The following is an 18,209-nucleotide window of genomic DNA, read 5'->3' on the forward strand; positions in this document are numbered from 1 at the left end:
TTTGATACAGATTCTAGACCGGATTTTCTTTATCATTATCGTGATTATATTTCTAGAATAATTTAACAATATTTTTGATCATTTGCACTGAAAAATAGAGTCTATTTGTAACATTTGTTTCTAGACTTGAATAATGAATTGCGTAAAATGAAATAAGGTGTCACAATGAATCGGGTTCAATTATTAATATTAAACAGATTAAGGTTATGGAATGAGATATTGATCATGGAGTGATCTGCTCAATACACAATTTAATTTGTTGAAACAATTGTATTTGATTTCCAATAATTTTCACCATCAAGCTTGTAGGCTTTATTTAAATGATGTTTTTATATTTAATGATATTAATATGGTTCCTTAAATGCATTTGTTTTCAATTGTAAACAGTATAAACAATGATTGGCCAGTGAATCTGATGACCTTTGCTGAATTCAAAACATCTATTAACAGTTAGTAAAATTGTGTGTATTTATCATCAAGTTTACAATCAAATTCATACATTCAGTTTCATATGTTTTAGGTTTCTCTTTTTTTGAATTGAGCGCGTTTCATTTGCTACTAGTGACGATGATTACATATTTTCCCGCATTACAAAAAAGGTGTAGCTCAAAATTTTGATTTATTCATTTCATCTAGAGTTGGACGATAACTGGAAAACGAGATATCGATAGATATTGTTATTCCATAAATTGTTATCGATATTTATCGATAAATTATTGATAATTTATTGTTATTGTTATCGAAAAAAATATCATGAAAATTGAAGCATTTTATAAAAAACATTTTGTATGGCCTCGAAAAAAAACCAACATTTCAAAATTTTCTAGTTTGATTTCACTTCAATTTTACTTTGATTTGACTTCACGGCAAGTAATTTTTTAACCAGTATAAAATCAGCTTGAAATTCGACCATAAGATGTGGCCTTAAGAGGTTTAATTGCCCATTCACATATGTTAATGTTTATCGATAACTCAAAAAAGTTATCGATATATTGTTTTATCTAATTTATCGATAACTATCGATATTTTTATTGTTATCGTCCAACTCTACTTCTGACCAAACAGGTCTTTTTCCTTAAATCTTTACTTGTGACCCTTTGAAATCCATTTCAACTTTACACTTTCATCAATTATCATCGTTTTCCATTATAACTTTTCATTTGTTTCTCATTTGTTTCTCATCATTTACATCCAGTCAATCTTTGCAACAGTTTTGCATCATTTATCATGTTTTGTTCCATCCCTTCATCATATTAATTGTTGCATCTGTAGGTATTTATACTTTTGCTATAATATCTAAAAGTATTTCTCATTTCATCAGTTTTTTTTCATTATCAATTGTTCCATATTTAAATATATTTGTATTTTTTTTCTCATTGTTTGATTTCTTTTAGTGTCTCTATCTCATTTTATTACGTATAAAAATTGCTAAAATTGATGCTGATCAAGTTAATATTTCGATGGAGGATATAGTGTTATTTGATTATGCCGATGATGAGAAATACAGTGCATGAAAATTATCCCATGGACTCAGGATTCGTATTTTTTTCTCATTGTTTAATTTCTTTTAGTGTCTCTATCTCATTTTATTGCGTCCGAAATGTCCGCAAACATTTCAACTCCTGTCCGTGCTCGAGGCAGAGCATCATCATCACATCGTCAGTTTGCTGCTGAAACACTAATCCGGACAATCCCTCCAGATTCAATTACCAAGGTGTTTCAAGGAGAAGTTCCTGTTTGTCTTTGCTCAAATCATTTTTCGATGATAACTCCTACTAATGTGATTATCCATAGATATCACGTAAATTTCGATCCAATCGTAGAGTCTCCTAAAATCAGAAGATATCTTATTTATTCGCATCGCGAAGTATTCGATAATACTTACATTTACGACGGTGAAGCAGATATAAAGGCTTTAAGAGAAATCGCAGAGCCATTGAATTTTCAAGCCGTATCTCCACACAATAGGCAGAGTGTTACAATAAATATGCAACCCACTGGAAAGATTTCATGGAACCATCCAGAAATGGTGAGTCTTTACAATACAGTGTATTGAATACACAGATGCGAAATAATCTCAAGTTGATTGGAATGAAATTTTTTCAATCAAGAAAAAAAAGATATTCCTGATCATCAAGATAAAGTCTGGCCTGGTATATTGACTGCTATAAATGAACATGATGGAGGTATCAGCTGTCTTTATAAAATTATACGAAGAACCTCAGCCCTTGACATATTAAAGCGGCTTAAGCACAACGACAAACAATTCTTCAACAATGCTCGTCGTGAATTAAGTGGCTCAATTATTATGTCTCATTTCAATAAAAAGACTTACCGAATTGATGACGTTATTTTCGATAAAAATCCAGTCACCTATCACTTTGATAAACAAGGTACCTCAATCTCTTTGAAAGATTAGTATAAAGATCAATATAAAATTGAAGTAAATAATGATATTCAACCTCTCCTTTTGGTTAAACCAACTGAGAAACAACAGCGTGGAGGATTTAAACAGGATATTATCCTCGTACCTGAACTGTGTATATTAACTGGCATCACTGAGAATATGAAGAATGACATGTCATTTCAACGTGAATTGGATCAACACATTCGCCTAGATCCAGTTGAAAGGTTGAATATAATGAAAAAAAGTGTCGATAAAATAATCAACAACGAACAGGCTCGAGTTGAAATGGAACAATGGAACATAGCATTAGATCCTTACCCAGCTGAAGTAAACGAAAGAGTTCTGCCTCCTGAACAGATTTTCCTGCCTGATGAAACCCGTGGAATTCCAGGTGAACAACAATCTGGATCTTTTGATTCCCTTATAAGATCTGAACAGCTGATTAAACCTGTTGACTTGAAATATTGGGTGATTGTTGCGCCTATGCATGAAAAGGGTACAATTGAACAGTATTTTGCTTCCTTGGTAAACGTTAGATCATAAGAGACAGACTTCAAACTCAGTGCTCCTAAATTTTTGTGGCTAGAAAATGATCGAACATCAACTACTATTGAGAATTTCCGTAAAATTCCAAGTATGGCTAAAATAGTTCTTATTGTTGTGCCCAACAGCAATCGAAAGCGATACAATGCTGTCAAACAGTATTTTTGCTGTGAAAAACCCTGTCTAAATCAAGTTCTAACCAGCAAAGACTTAAATAATGATGAAATTCAATTTTTAATAGACTTAAGCCTGGAATGCCCATCAAAATGGGTGCTCAAGCTTGGCCAGTCCATATTCTGGTAAGTAAAGATTTACTTTTCTCTTTCAAATTTTAAACCTTAAAGGTTTATTGATTAAGTGTTTTTTTTATTTAAAACAGGCTGAATGTACAATGTTTGTTGGTTTCAGTACTTGTAAAGACACCGATAAAAGAGACCAAACTGTTGGAGCTTTTGTTTGCAGTACAAATGCAAAAGCAACTTCATGGTTTTCCCAAGTTTCTTATCACAAAACATTTGAAGAAATGTCTTCTAATTTTACGGCCAATTTCAAAAGTAATTTTTTTAATTTTCATTTAGTTTTTTTCTCAATTACTTTGATATTTTTAATTTCAACTTTTTTCTCTGGCTTTTCAAGGTGGATTGGAAGCTTGGAATCGAGAAAACAACCGTTTTCCCAAGCATATAATTATCTATCATGATGGTTTTTCAGGGACAAATTGGCTTTATTTATAAAACTGAAGTTGAAAAAATATCAGCCCTTCTTGATGGTTATGAAGATCTCACAGAAGCTGGAATTGCATTCATAACTGTTAATAAGCAACTTAATGCGAGATCAGATCCAAATGGCCCTGTAAAGAATCCTATTGCCGGTACTGTCATTGATTCAGTTGTAACACGAAAGGAGAGATGCAATTTTTATCTAATCAGTCAATCAGCCCGATTTGCAACCGTCAATCCAACAATGTTTCACATAATTAAGGATACCACTCGATGGAAACCGTTCCATCATCAATTACTGGCCAATAAATTATGCAATCTTGATTATAATTTGACTGTAAGTTGATTTAAAATTTCATTCTTATTCAACCTTTTCTAATTTCTTTATTTAATATTTCTCTTGAATAGGATAAAATTTCTGTTCCAGTGCCATATCATTATGCATATAAATTGGCCTTTTTGATTGGTAATTATGATACATCCATCAGGAGCCTGATCATGCTTTAGCAAACCAACTCTACTTTTTATAATCAATCGTAAAGAAAACTCTAATCCATCGTCTTTGTCTTTTCTTATTTCACCTTTTGTTTATTCCTTTTGAACCATCCTTGACAACTTGCTCGCTTGATTCGAAGATAGTTTCAGAGTTTTGATTTTAACCAATAAAACATCTCATCATATTGGCCATAAATCGAAATAAACTTTTCATTTCCTTCACTAATTATTTTAATCTGGAAACTTGTGAGCAACTCCAAATCATGAATAAAGTTTTATGATGAAATAAATGCTAGAAATTAAAGGTTATCCAGAATAAGCACTCTTTAATTAGTCGTTATATAATATATTTCAATAAGGATAGTAGAGGGTAGCCTTATACACAATCACGGTGTTTAATATCATGGTAACAATTCCAGCCACAAATGCCATTAAACCGAATGAAAAAATTAAAGTATAAATATGATTCTACCAACATATTCACAACATTGCAACTCTCCACTCTCTAATAATCGCTATTTTGTCCACTCAATCCAATCCAATGATATCCAGAACAACAACAAGGAAACTGAATATTCCCGATTAACCATCATTTTGAAGTACTAACCCGTTATTATTATTGACTTGGATTGGCATATTATGTACTGTAAAGAAATGCTTTATAATACATGTAACTTTCATGTTTTTGATGTTAAACTGAATATCACAGGTTAATTAGTGATAAAATTAAAATAACTTTTTTATACAAAACAATATGTTCGTTAATCATTATTAAACAAGTGTTTCACTTATCAAGGTGAAGGTAAATGTATCAAGGGTGAAAGCATAATCATTTTTCAGATGTAAAATTAATCAGAAATACAATACAGTTTGCTATTGAAAAGACTACCTAATTAACTAAACAAAGGATCAAGTTGATCTTGTTGGCGACAGTTTCATCATTTGAAATCATGCAAAAAAATTTTCCTAAAAAATGAACAAAATATGAAGATATGGATTCAGTAAGGAACTGCGCTCTAGGTGTCTTCTTCATGCGCTTTAAGTGTCTCAAAAAGTTTGGACTCATTAGACCACTAAAGCAAACAGTTGTAAACCTTTGATTTAAACGCTAATCCAATTACTGGTTTTTCAAAGATTTTTTTTTCAAGAATTGACCAGGGAACAACATTTTTACAAAATTTACTATTGTTATGAATAACATTTACTTCATTGAAAATCGCTTTTAATGATGCTGACGGAGACTCCTTAATTTTGGTTAAATTTTGGTTTTGATTTTTAAATTCGATTTTACATTTATGGAAGTAGATTTTATCAAGAGACTTTATTTTACTGATGTAAATCTAAATGGTTAACCAGAAAATGCATTTATTTTTTTAAATAAAACTTTTGTTTTCCTGCAAAGTACATAAGTTCGATTTGCATTTAAACCGACATATTTCTATGACCGGAACAGTTAAAGATTTGAAACTCATTATTGGTCCACAAAAACAATTTGCACACATTATGGATTGAATCATTTTTTTGATTTATTACTGGTTCTCTTGATTTCAGCCATTGGCCTAAAAACTTTGAACCTCAATATTTCGACAATGGCATAACCTAAAATCATTATTCTTTGAACAGACATTAGGTTTTTATTATCAACTGTACAAAAGACGTTCAAAGTTTCAACTTTGACCTTGATTTTCTCGAAAACTATCTATCGGACGAATTATTTAATAGTACCAATAGACTGCAGTTTACAACAGAGTTCACCAAGTTTCAACTCTTTACTCAAATGTTCGAGCCTTTGGCAGCAGTCTTTGCATTACATTGAAATGTTTAACCAGAAAATTGGTTTATTTACCCAAGAAATGGGTTAATATGAGTTTGTTTTGTTGTTATAAGCTAACGCTTGTCCATTTAAAGCCCAAAAAGCATAAGCAAAGTGCGTTAAGAGAAATTTATTAAATTGAATTGAGTTATTTATTATTAAATGATGTGATTGCGAAAAGAATACTGATTTTAGGTCAAGCCATTCTCGAAATATCGAGGTTTAAAGTTTTAGGAACAATGGCCAAAAACAAGAGAACAGTTTATGAATTGAAAAAAGTATTTAAACCACAATTTGTATCAACAATACTTATGAGCAAATAAATAGTTTCAGATCGCTAACTATAGTGGTCATAGAAATATGTCGATTCAAACGAAAATCGAACTTGATCTGTCTTTTAGTAACCGATTTTAAACTGGACAATTGTAAAAAATGATAAAAATTTCATTATGAGCATTATTCAATATGTATTATAAATAAGTAGTTCAGTTTTTATTAGAATTTTTTACTTACAGAAAATTGAGCAATTTACAATAATATACCCTGCTTAATTCATTTAGTAAAAACGTAAAAACATTCCGGGATTCTTGATTTTTTGAAAGTAAGGAGAATCTGGAGAACCAGGAGAATCAGGAGATTCTGGAGAATCAGAAGATTCTGGAGAATCAGAAGATTCTGGAGAACCAGGAGAATCTGGAGAACTAGAAGAATCTGGAGATTCTGAAGACTCGTGAACTTCTCGTGAAGATTCTTCAATTTCGTTCTCACTTGAATTTTCCTCGTTTGAACTCTCCTCTGAATTTGCATAATTCATGTTCGCGAAATTCGTTCCAATGTATCCTTCTGTAAACAGGAAAAAAATTAACCGATAATCCAAAATCTTAGGTCTTTGTCTCGGTCTCTCAGGAAAAGCCGGTAAACTTTTAAAAATACGATTTGCTGACGAAAAAGGAACATTTTCAGATGTTTTTAAGTGGAATTCACGAGTGACAAGAGTAAGTTTTTGTTGATTGATGAAACCATTGGTTCTCTTTATTAGCTGTTTTAACTCGTCCACTAGCACTTCCATAACATTTATTTCATTTTGTATTCTTTCGTTTTCCATCAAAACTAAAAGCCGTGACTTGGAAAGGATTCTTTTCATAGCATCAATGTTAGAAGACATTTTCAAGAAAACACTTTTTTTTGAAGAAAAACTTGAAAATTTGCAAAAACAGTCACAAATTTGAAAGACTTGATAAATAAATGAATAAAATAATTCGAATTAATTATCGAATTTAATTGGAAGCTCCTCTTGTACCGCCATCTATTGTTTTCTTATAATACTGAGTATAACAAAAAAATAAAATAAATGAAGGTTTCACTTTAATAATAGATCAGTGGTTAAAGATTTGGTCAAGTTGAATGAGTGATGAATGGATCAACGTCTCGTTTGGAGAATCTTTTTGCGAAAATTTAAATATAATTTTTTCAAAGACGCAAAAACTGTCACTTATTTGACCATTTCCTTCTGCGCTCGTGTTTCTGGTCTGTAAATAGTTTTTAATCAAGTTCAAAGCAGGAATTGAATCTTTTTAAAAGGGCTCATCTCAATGTATGTAGACAATGTACCAAAACCAGTTAAAGGTTGAAGATCTCTAGAGCCGCTTAACAGTCTCCAGAGATTTCAGTGAACTTAGGGTTCGAAGAATAGGCACAATTGATGATGGACTGGACAGAAGTGAGTTCAAAGCAATCAAAGTATTATATGTTGATAAGAAAAATTTGGAAAAACGGTATTAATGATAGATGACACAGACCAATTCAGGTGGTCCTTATCTCTTTAAACTTTAAATCCACCGGTTACTATTAAAACTATTTTTAAATTTTCGATGCATGTACCAATAGTTTTAACTATCTCTGACACTTGCAAGGCAATCACTCGGGTGAGGGTGAGGGTAACAATTAAAACTTGAATGTTATCACTGGACACAAGTGAGTTGGAAGCGATCAAAGTATAAGCACAAGTTTTATCGGTGACTAAACAAGAGTGAAGAACCATGTCAACGCCGATTCTTCCAAGCTGAACAGATTCTTTTTGAATAGTCCATAATTTTCCGAATCCAGATCTGGCTAGAACCTTGAGAAGTCTTTGGTTTAGATGAGCAAATTTAATATTTTCAAATTATAATTTAAGAGCCTCTGATAGTGGTGAGTTGTGATCTGCCATTTCTAAACTCATTAATCGATATTTTTAAAGTACCATTTAGTAACAGTTGAAGATTCAAGAGGATTCTTTGCAAATTTTTCCAGAGAAATTGTTATTATCTTTCTTTGTATACCGCATCACCGTTAAATGTTTTCAATTTTAGCGTAATTTGAGGCCAATTTCTATTGTTTCACAATGGTTGAGTTTGATGACGACATAGATACATGTAGGAATAGGTTGTCAAGATAAGACTTTTTACATTCTCCACGACACCATCACATGGATCCCATTTAGGTAAACTTATACTCTCTCTAATGCAAAGGTTATCATATAAAGTCATAATAAGTAAAAAAAACAAACAAACAAAATTCAACATAAATCAAAAAATTGTAAAATTGGAACCAACCTTCATTTTGCCAGTTGATACTTTCATTTGACGATATTTCCATAAACATCTTCACATGTGAGCAAAATGTCAGGCGAGAAAAGTGAATCTATTGCGCCCATAACTCGCGAAGTTGTTAGTCTTTGGTTACTAGGATCAATCACAATAAAAATAATAATTATTTGATTTTGATAAGAGATAAAACAGAATAATTTAATATCCTCATCCCCTTTAGATCTGCGGCAATAAGACAAAATCATATAGATTGATAGGGTAATTGATTATAAAGTTCATAGATGACTCTGATGATCAGAGTCTGATCTAATGATGGATGATATTCATTTTTTTCCGATATCGATATTGAGATTTGGTCAAAATTTCGATAACGTTTAATTTCTATTCTTTTATAGAATATATCAGAACTTCTGATTCAGAAATTTCATGAGTCATGAGTCATGAAACGCTCACATAAGTCACTTTTTTCAATTACAGTAAAACCTCGCAAGGACGCAACCTCGCAACCTTACAAGGTTGTTAGCGATCCTGCCGCTTAGCGATATTGTTTAGATAACTCTTTGAAATTATTAACATAATTGCATTGTAAAACCCGGGAAAATCTTAAATCCCAAAGATGGCACTTTCATACAACCTTTGCGAGGTTTTACTGTACCTTCAATTTTAATTTTAACCTAATTTTTTAATTATATTCAATTTGTTAATTTAAAATTAAAATACTCTTTGAACCCAGTTTTACTAAAATTTACATTAATTTGTGTGTTCTCTCCATATGTGTTAACACTTAGAGTGTCCGTTATGGACACTTTAGTAGTGTAAAGGGTGTCTGGAGTAAAAAGCTAGAAGGACAAAAACACAAATGAAATTATTGGTTTGAGATAATTAAAATGTAACGAATAACAATGATTTAAGATAACACTTTCCTCAACGCCATCACTTGTAAGCGTTTAAGGCAAGTTATGGTCAGTTTAATCCATTTAAATTTAAATCAATTCACTAATTTTCGCTCCACTAATATTCTGTGATTATACTTTCTTTAAAGTAAAAACTTGTTAGACCAGAGATAAAGATGAACTAGTGAGTGTGTTTTGAGTGTGTGGATAGATTAGAAAGCAAAAGTAAAAACATTCACACCATCATCTTAATCTTTATCTTCTGAAAATTAGTTTGATCTTTGAATAAATCCCTGAGTCAGTGTGAGGAATGAAGAGCAAGCACATGACGGTGACACTTAATAGTTTGGCCCTCGCACATGAAAGTTATTTCACAATTCGTTTGATTATTGAAGCTGTATTGGAGACTACGAAATAGACTCGCCTCTATATTCATGTTGGTTATGAACATGATGTAACACTTCATGGATTCACTTTGATGGAACAACGGGAATCACTGACAAAAATTAAACTTAAAAATTTAAGTCTGATGATAATAACTGATGTAAAAAGATGAAATAATACACTTTAAAGATGTAAATGATGACCAGTTTCTATCAGACTGTCATGTTGCAAATTTTCTGGTTAAAGATTCAAAGATAAGATAAAAGTGTTAAGTAACTTGAACCCAGATTCATTAGTAAACATTAAACAGTAAAGGGTCCAGACTGTTTAAAGAAATTAACATTAAAATTGTATCTAATATTATATACTCTAGATGCTTGATTATCCCATTGGTAGACGGCGCCTATTTACACCAATCCACATCCCTTCACGCAGGTCTTTTCAATACGGAAAAATTATGGTTATTATTGTTGTCGACTTCTGACCAAACAGGTCTTTTTCCTTAAATCTTTACTTGTGACCCTTTGAAATCCATTTCAACTTTACACTTTCATCAATTATCATCGTTTTCCATTATAACTTTTCATTTGTTTCTCATTTGTTTCTCATCATTTACATCCAGTCAATCTTTGCAACAGTTTTGCATCATTTATCATGTTTTGTTCCATCCCTTCATCATATTAATTGTTGCATCTGTAAGTATTTATACTTTTGCTATAATATCTAAAAGTATTTCTCATTTCATCAGTTTTTTTTTCATTATCAATTGTTCCATATATTTAAATATATTTGTATTTTTTTCTCATTGTTTGATTTCTTTTAGTGTTTGTAATTACAATTCATATCATTCTCTAATGTGTAATGATAATTGATCAAATCTTATCATTTACACAACGATCTTACTTTGAATTGGTTTCCATCAAAAACTAACCATAGTCTATTCGTTCTGAAAACGGTTCACCAGTTTCTCATCATTTTGCATCATCAGCCAACATAGCCATCATTTTACATCCAGTCCAACTTTGCATCATTTATCGTCAATTTCATAATTAACATTCGCGTTATACCATCAACTCATCATCATATTAATTGCTAAAATCTGTAAGTATGCTACTACTCAAAGTTTATCATTTCCCCAGTTTTAACATCTTTTTCATTTATTTTTCAGTACAATTAGACTTCAAGAAAATATGGCCACTTTTTACTTTGATGGAGATAAGTTACAACAATGTCCATACCAACCTCACCATCTAGTTTTATCAAGACGAATGCTGGCTCACATGAGTAAATGTGCGAAAGATCCAAATTCACCTAAACTTAAGAAATGTCACTTTAACTCCCTTCATCGTGTAAAACCTTATGAAACGGAAATTCACGTTATGGAATGCGGTGACAATCGTCAAGCCATCCGTGAGATGTTCAATCCAGTTGTCCAGCCATCAAAACCAGCCATTAACACTCAACCTCAAACCGATAATACACAAGATTCATGGGAGAATGGCGGTATGGCTAAAGAATACCTGTTACCAGGATCAGAAGATAATCATGCTATAGAGGTTGATAGCGATAGTTTCATTCCTATTCAAAAACCATGCAATATGACGAAAGCTGAAAGGAAACGCCTGTATAATCAGTTCAATAAAAATGCTATCAAAAGAAAAAGATTTAATTGTACATAAAAGACTATGTTTAAATTGTCTAAATTAAATTACAAATGAAAATGAACATTTCAAAGCAAAAACTCAATCTTCAATCAATAGCAAAGATTAATGTAAGTTGAAAGCCTTTTCTACAATTAACTATTCCAACTTTGAGACAAAAAAAGGTAAGACAATTTGTCTTAATTCACACAATCAATTGAATTAAAACCTTTTAAGGATCAGGCATCATCCTGGTACAGAAATTAAATTAAAACTATTTGATTATTGATACACAATTGTCTATTTTGAAATTCATGTTGATTAATATTTTCGGTTATGAAAAGTGATATCAACACTAGCTTCAACATGAGCGAGATCAGTATATTGATTGTAATTGAAATTGTTTGATAGCGTTTATAAAAGCATAAAGACTTGATGCTTTAGCATTAACCAATTTATTTTGAATTGATTGCGCTAGTTTAAGATAAGCATATTGTTTCAAAGTCGATGTAATTAGCTCAAGAAAAGGACTTGAATCTTAAACATTGTTCATTTTGCAGCTAAGACTATATCTTTTAATTTTGCATTAAGCATTAAGGAGGAAGGTAAAAACTGCCTAAAAATGATTTTTTTTGTAAAGAACACACAAGATATAAATTTGATCTTGATTTTGATCTAAAATGGCGCAAAACTGGCCATTTCTCAGATCAAAACGCTAACTAATGCATTTATCGAAAAAATGGCCAGTTTTGCGCCATTTTAGATCAAAATGAATCGCTTCATGGAAATCAGAATTGAATTTGCATTTAAAAAAATCATTCAGAAAGTGCTTTCACCTCTGGTTTCCGTGATACTCGTCCTTATGCATTTTCTACGTTTTTTCGTGATATCTCAAAGGCGAAAAGTTATCGCGAAAAATGGATGAAAGTAATGAATCCAGCATAAAATTTCACATCATATTTGATTCTTACAAAAAGATTTCTCACTAGGCAGTTTATCTTATTCTTTTGGTCTTCATCCTTTGTGAATATTCAATTCCCAATACTTTTACAATAAGCCTTAACATTTGCTTGCTAATCCATCCAACAGATTATACATTTCTTATACACTTTCTTAGACCAGAGATAAAGAATGAACTATTGAGTGTGTTTTGAGTGTTGAGTGTGTGGATCATCTTAATCTTTATCTTCAGGTGTCAGTCTGTTTTTAGTATGGCTTTGAGATGAATATATGCACTATTTTTCATTGAATCTCAAATTCAACAAAATATCATTTCAACTCTTCCAAGGATTTTGATTAATTGAAGTTTTAAACAATGATCCGAGTTTAGTGATTAAAAATCATCAGTTAGATGTATTAATATATATATATTTTTCAGTGTAATGTCCGTTCATCACACTAATTCATACGCAAACAAAAAATTAGCTTCAAGCTTTTCCTCAAGATTATCAATTAGTAATAGCTTCAAATCTGGATTTTGGGTTGACATAAATGTAATGATTAAATTAAACTTGACCAAATACTGACAAATAAGGTGATGGTAGAAGTCGAGTCGAAATTTCGATCTTTTCTTTTGGAAAAGGTTAAAAGCTGTGTTGAAAATCTTCCATATTTTATTGGCGTCTAAAGTAACAAACATACTCTTTGTTACTCTTTTGTTTATCATAATATTAATCTTAAAATTGGGGAATAAAATAAGATTTTTTGTATACTGTTTGCTGGATGATTTACATTGACCTGATCAGTGAATCCTCGGTGAAAAATGTTTATGTGTAGCAATGAAAGTATGCAAATACAATTAAGAATTAGGAATTAAGTTTTTATTTTTATTTTCATCTTCATTTTCATCTTCATTTTTATCTTCATTTTCATCTTCATTTTCATTTTCATCTTCATTTTCCAAGATTCATTAGTAAACATTAAACAGTAAAGGGTCCAGACTGTTTGAAGAAATTAACATTAAAATTGTATCTAATATTATTAGGCTGTCCGGCTCAATGTGTCGGGACTTTAATTTTCGATAACTTTTTTATTTCTCAATACAATTAAATGAAATGTTACACATCAAATGTAATCACCCTCAGCCTCAATTACGCGTTGCCACCGCTCCGGAAGTTTCAGAATTCCATTCATTAGGCCACGCCCATTGAGGTCACTTATAACGGAATTAAGGGCTGTTTCGAACTCGTCCCAATTTTGGTGTTTGGTTCCTTTTAGGCCCCTCTTTAACTGGCTAAAACAATTGAAGTCCAGCGGACTAATGTCAGGGGAATAGGGGGGGTGGGTCCAAAGCGAAATTTCTTTATCTTGGAGAAACTCTCTAACAACAGCAGCTCTATGCGGTCGCGCATTATCGTGGAGTAGCCACACCTTGTCTGCGTTGCGGCGACCAACATATGCTAACATTTTCTCACGGAGAAAGCTGGCGTAAACATCACCTGTTACAGTGGTTTTTGGAGGCAAAAGGCGATAAAAAGCTATTCCCTTGTAGTCCATCGCCATGATGAGCATCCTCTTGTCCCCGTGTATGTTTGCAGCTACGACATTTTCTGGTTGCTCACCTGCTGATAGCCATTGTCTGGACTGGTCCCTATTCGGTGCCATATAAAGTTGGACCCATGTCTCATCGATAGTTATCGTGCGTTCGAGCAAAGATTTGGTCTTTCTATACGTCTGTAAGTTACTTGCGCACGCGATACAGCGCATATCTTTCTGCTCCTGCGTCAACTTATGGGGGACCCATTTTCCGAGTCTTTTAGACATTCCAAACTCTTGCCTGAGTAATTCATGTAGCGTTGATTTCGGAACTGCTGTTGCGCTCGCTAACGACCTCACTGACCAGTTCCTCGAATAGTCCAAAGCATCTCTAATTTTGGCTACTCTTTCATTGCGTAAGGTCTCATCAGGTGTTGAACCACCTTTTTCCACTTTAATGGTTGGGTCTCCATCCCTGAACCTCTTGGCCCATCTTTGAACGGTTCTATCGGTAGGACACTTGTCGGGCAATAGTCTGTTGAGATTGGAATGAATAACACCAGCGGATTGATTCATCATGACACCGATTTTTATAAAAACTTTAACTTCTTCATCACTAAATGAATCAAAAAGAATTTGTGGGGCAGCCATTTTGTGAAACTTTGAAACTAGCTTAAAAATGTGTTCTCTAGTCTTCAACGGTCATTTTGATACCACGCATGTGTATTTAAGGTCAAAACTTGTGCCATCTATTGACGGTCAAAGTCCCGACACATTGAGCCGGACAGCCTAATATATACTCTAGATGCTTGATTATCCCATTGGTAGACGGCGCCTATTTACACCAATCCACATCCCTTCACGCAGGTCTTTTCAATACGGAAAAATTATTCTTATTATTGTTGTTGACTTCTGACCAAACAGGTCTTTTTCCTTAAATCTTGTGACCCTTTGAAATCCATTTCAACTTTACACTTTCATCAATTATCATCGTTTTCCATTATAACTTTTCATTTGTTTCTCATTTGTTTCTCATCATTTACATCCAGTCAATCTTTGCATCAGTTTTGCATCATTTATCATGTTTTGTTCCATCCCTTCATCATATTAATTGTTGCATCTGTAAGTATTTATACTTTTGCTATAATATCTAAAAGTATTTCTCATTTCATCAGTTTTTTTTCATTATCAATTGTTCCATATATTTAAATATATTTGTTTTTTTCTCATTGTTTAATTTCTTTTAGTGTCTCTATCTCATTTTATTGCGTATAAAAATTGCTAAAATTGATGCTGATCAAGTTAATATTTCGATGGAGGATATAGTGTTATGTGATTATGACGATGATGATGAAATACAGTGCATGAAAATTATCCCATGGACTCAGGAGAAGCATCCTGAAATGATTAAACCGACTCGCGTTCAAAAACGAGCCAGAATAGGCTCTTCTACGGGAATGTCAACTTCCACTCCACCCAAACGCATAATTGATCTTGATGAAGATTGTTTGCTTGAAATTTTCAGCCACATTCATGATTTACAGGGTTTAATTAGCTTGTGTTCAAGTAAGTAATCATGATTGTAAATTTTCAAATTTGTAATAAATTTTCACTTTCTATTTTCAGTTGGTGAACGTTGGAAGGTGATTATTTATAAAAATCGACTTAAATCTGTCAAGTATCTAATGCGTTTCGGTAAGTTTAAAAATTGTTAATATATTATAATATTAGCAACTGTTAGACAACTTTTTTTTTGTAGAGAGTGAAAAGATTGAAACTGAAAAGATTTCAAGTTCAAGATAGATAATCATAATTCACTTAAATTCAAATTTCATTCTTTGATTTCATTTACTTTCATTGTTCTTTTCAGATTCTAATCGTGAACCAAAACTAGCAAAGGATACTGTCTATTTTCACGGATATGGTCCATTGAAAGTAAATGATCAAGTCAATTTATTTCCAAACATTGAGGTAAAATGTTATATTTTTATCATATTACTATTTTTATATTATGTTGTTATATTTATACATTATTGTATATTGTATATAAAATGTGTATAGTATATATTATTTTATTATATAATCTAATAGGTTTTAGATTTACGTGCCAAATTGGATCAAAAATTGAATGAAAACGATATTTTACATTTTGTGAACAAAGCTAATAAATTAAAAGGTTTGATTCAAGAAGAAAGTTATTTCTCTGAAGAAATAATAAAAAAATGTGAAAACCTGGAGATGCTTGCCCCTACCGGTACGCATTTAGGTCCATATCTGGAGGAATATGTGTGTAAAATAAAGCAACTTAAACTTCGATGTTATTCACTTGATGAGTTAAGCCATAATCCCAGAAATCTTTGCAATCTGGAGAGACTCAACATCTCAGGTAAGTTTAACTTTTTGTGCCTCACGATTCTATTTGATTTTGATTTTAAGAATTGTATTTTATTGATTCCATAAATAGTAGGATCAGTGGGAATGTATAATGGACCCAAACTTATGAAGCTTAAAATTCTTGAGATGAGTTTTACCTCAAAGTATGGATTTGAATTTCTGAACTATTGTCCTGGATTGGAAAGTGCCTATCTTTTGATAAAATAAAATAAACATATTGTCTCTGGGTCAACTGTTAATTACAATATGCGTGATCTTGTGCTCATCTATGGCCGTGTAAGTATCAAATTTTGTTTTTGTTACAGAAAAAGAGTAAATAATGAATCTGTATCTCATTTTACACAGAATCGAGCGAATGGATCTGAATGTAGTCAAGAATGGAGCTCATTGTGGACTCTAATTGTGAGATATCCAAATCTGAAACATTTGGCTTTGCGAGGAAACTCTAGTATCTTTGATATTGATGTTAAAGAACTGGTTGCATTATTGCCAAATTTAGAGTTGGTCGACTTCAGAAAATGTGATGGGATAACTGTTGAGTCTCTCAACTTTGTCCAGAAGTTTTCTGCGATGCAAAATCGTAAAATTAACTTGTATTGCAATGAAAATGCAAAACAAATGAAATTGGATCTACCTCATTTATCCTATGATCCAGATTGTATAGTTAAAGAGTTTGATTTCATGCGACATTGTTTTGCCAAAGATTTTGAAAATCTTCCATATTTTATTGGCGTCTAAAGTAACAAACATACTCTTTGATACTCTTTTGTTTATCATAATATTAATCTTAAAATTGGGGAATAAAATAAGATTTTTTGTATACTGTTTGCTGGATGATTTACATTGACCTGATCAGTGAATCCTCGGTGAAGAATGTTTATGTGTAGCAATGAAAGTATGCAAATACAATTAAGAATTAGGAATTAAGTTTTTATTTTTATTTTCATCTTCATTTTCATCTTCATTTTTATCTTCATTTTCATCTTCATTTTCATTTTCATCTTCATTTTCCCAGATTCATTAGTAAACATTAAACAGTAAAGGGTCCAGACTGTTTAAAGAAATTAACATTAAAATTGTATCTAATATTATATACTCTAGATGCTTGATTATCCCATTGGTAGACGGCGCCTATTTACATCAATCCACATCCCTTCACGCAGGTCTTTTCAATACGGAAAAATTATTCTTATTATTGTTGTTGACTTCTGACTAGAGTTGGACGATAACTGGAAAACGAGATATCGATAGATATTGTTATTCCATAAATTGTTATCGATATTTATCGATAAATTATTGATAATTTATTGTTATTGTTATCGAAAAAAATATAATGAAAATTGAAGCATTTTATAAAAAACATTTTGTATGGCCTCGAAAAAAAACCAACATTTCAAAATTTTCTAGTTTGATTTCACTTCAATTTTACTTTGATTTGACTTCACGGCAAGTAATTTTTTAACCAGTATAAAATCAGCTTGAAATTTGACCATAAGATGTGGCCTTAAGAGGTTTAATTGCCCATTCACATATGTTAATGTTTATCGATAACTCAAAAAAGTTATCGATATATTGTTTTATCTAATTTATCGATAACTATCGATATTTTTATTGTTATCGTCCAACTTAGAGTTGTTTGAGAAATGAAAAAATTATCAATCGAGAAATTGAGAATTATCAAAAGATTTATCGAGAATTATCGAGAAAATATATTCAAATTATGATGCATATTAATACAGTATTTTCACGTATCAGTTGCATAAAAAATAAGCGCCTTCTCTGTAAATGTTATGTAATGCCCCTTTCTTTTCTAGCAAAACATAGTACAGAAACTTATACGTGAAAATATTGCAATACA

General features: G+C 31.7%; 3 protein-coding genes across 4 annotated transcripts; 2 read left to right on the forward strand and 1 right to left on the reverse strand.

Moving 5' to 3' along the window:
* The first annotated feature begins 1,416 nt into the window (after positions 1-1,416).
* Positions 1,417-4,872, forward strand: LOC112539296 (piwi-like protein 3). Of its 2 annotated transcripts, none has more exons than XM_089268287.1 (4): positions 1,417-3,249; positions 3,330-3,504; positions 3,587-4,006; positions 4,078-4,872. In XM_089268287.1, exon 1 carries the CDS (start codon positions 2,567-2,569, stop codon positions 2,948-2,950), a length of 384 nt encoding a protein of 127 aa, XP_089124413.1. In that variant the 5' UTR covers positions 1,417-2,566; the 3' UTR covers positions 2,951-3,249; positions 3,330-3,504; positions 3,587-4,006; positions 4,078-4,872. Both variants share the same exon structure in this region, with proteins under 2 accessions (XP_089124413.1, XP_089124414.1).
* A 1,575-nt stretch (positions 4,873-6,447) lies between these two features.
* On the reverse strand, positions 6,448-9,111 carry LOC112539288 (uncharacterized). The gene is made up of 2 exons (XM_025161695.2): positions 8,572-9,111; positions 6,448-8,476 (listed from the first exon to the last, which is right to left on the reverse strand). The coding sequence occupies exon 2, from the start codon at positions 7,140-7,142 to the stop codon at positions 6,534-6,536; it is 609 nt and encodes a 202-aa protein (XP_025017463.1). The 5' UTR covers positions 7,143-8,476; positions 8,572-9,111; the 3' UTR covers positions 6,448-6,533.
* A 1,921-nt stretch (positions 9,112-11,032) lies between these two features.
* On the forward strand, positions 11,033-11,521 carry LOC107366052 (uncharacterized). Its single transcript, XM_015933627.3, has one exon. The coding sequence runs from the start codon at positions 11,033-11,035 to the stop codon at positions 11,519-11,521; it is 489 nt and encodes a 162-aa protein (XP_015789113.1).
* Positions 11,522-18,209: the final 6,688 nt, after the last annotated feature.

The sequence above is a fragment of the Tetranychus urticae genome, chromosome 2 (assembly GCF_039701765.1).
Source record: "Tetranychus urticae isolate SD_2017Ah chromosome 2, NJAU_TeUrti_SD_1.0, whole genome shotgun sequence".
In the NCBI taxonomy this organism is placed as follows: domain Eukaryota; kingdom Metazoa; phylum Arthropoda; class Arachnida; order Trombidiformes; family Tetranychidae; genus Tetranychus; species Tetranychus urticae.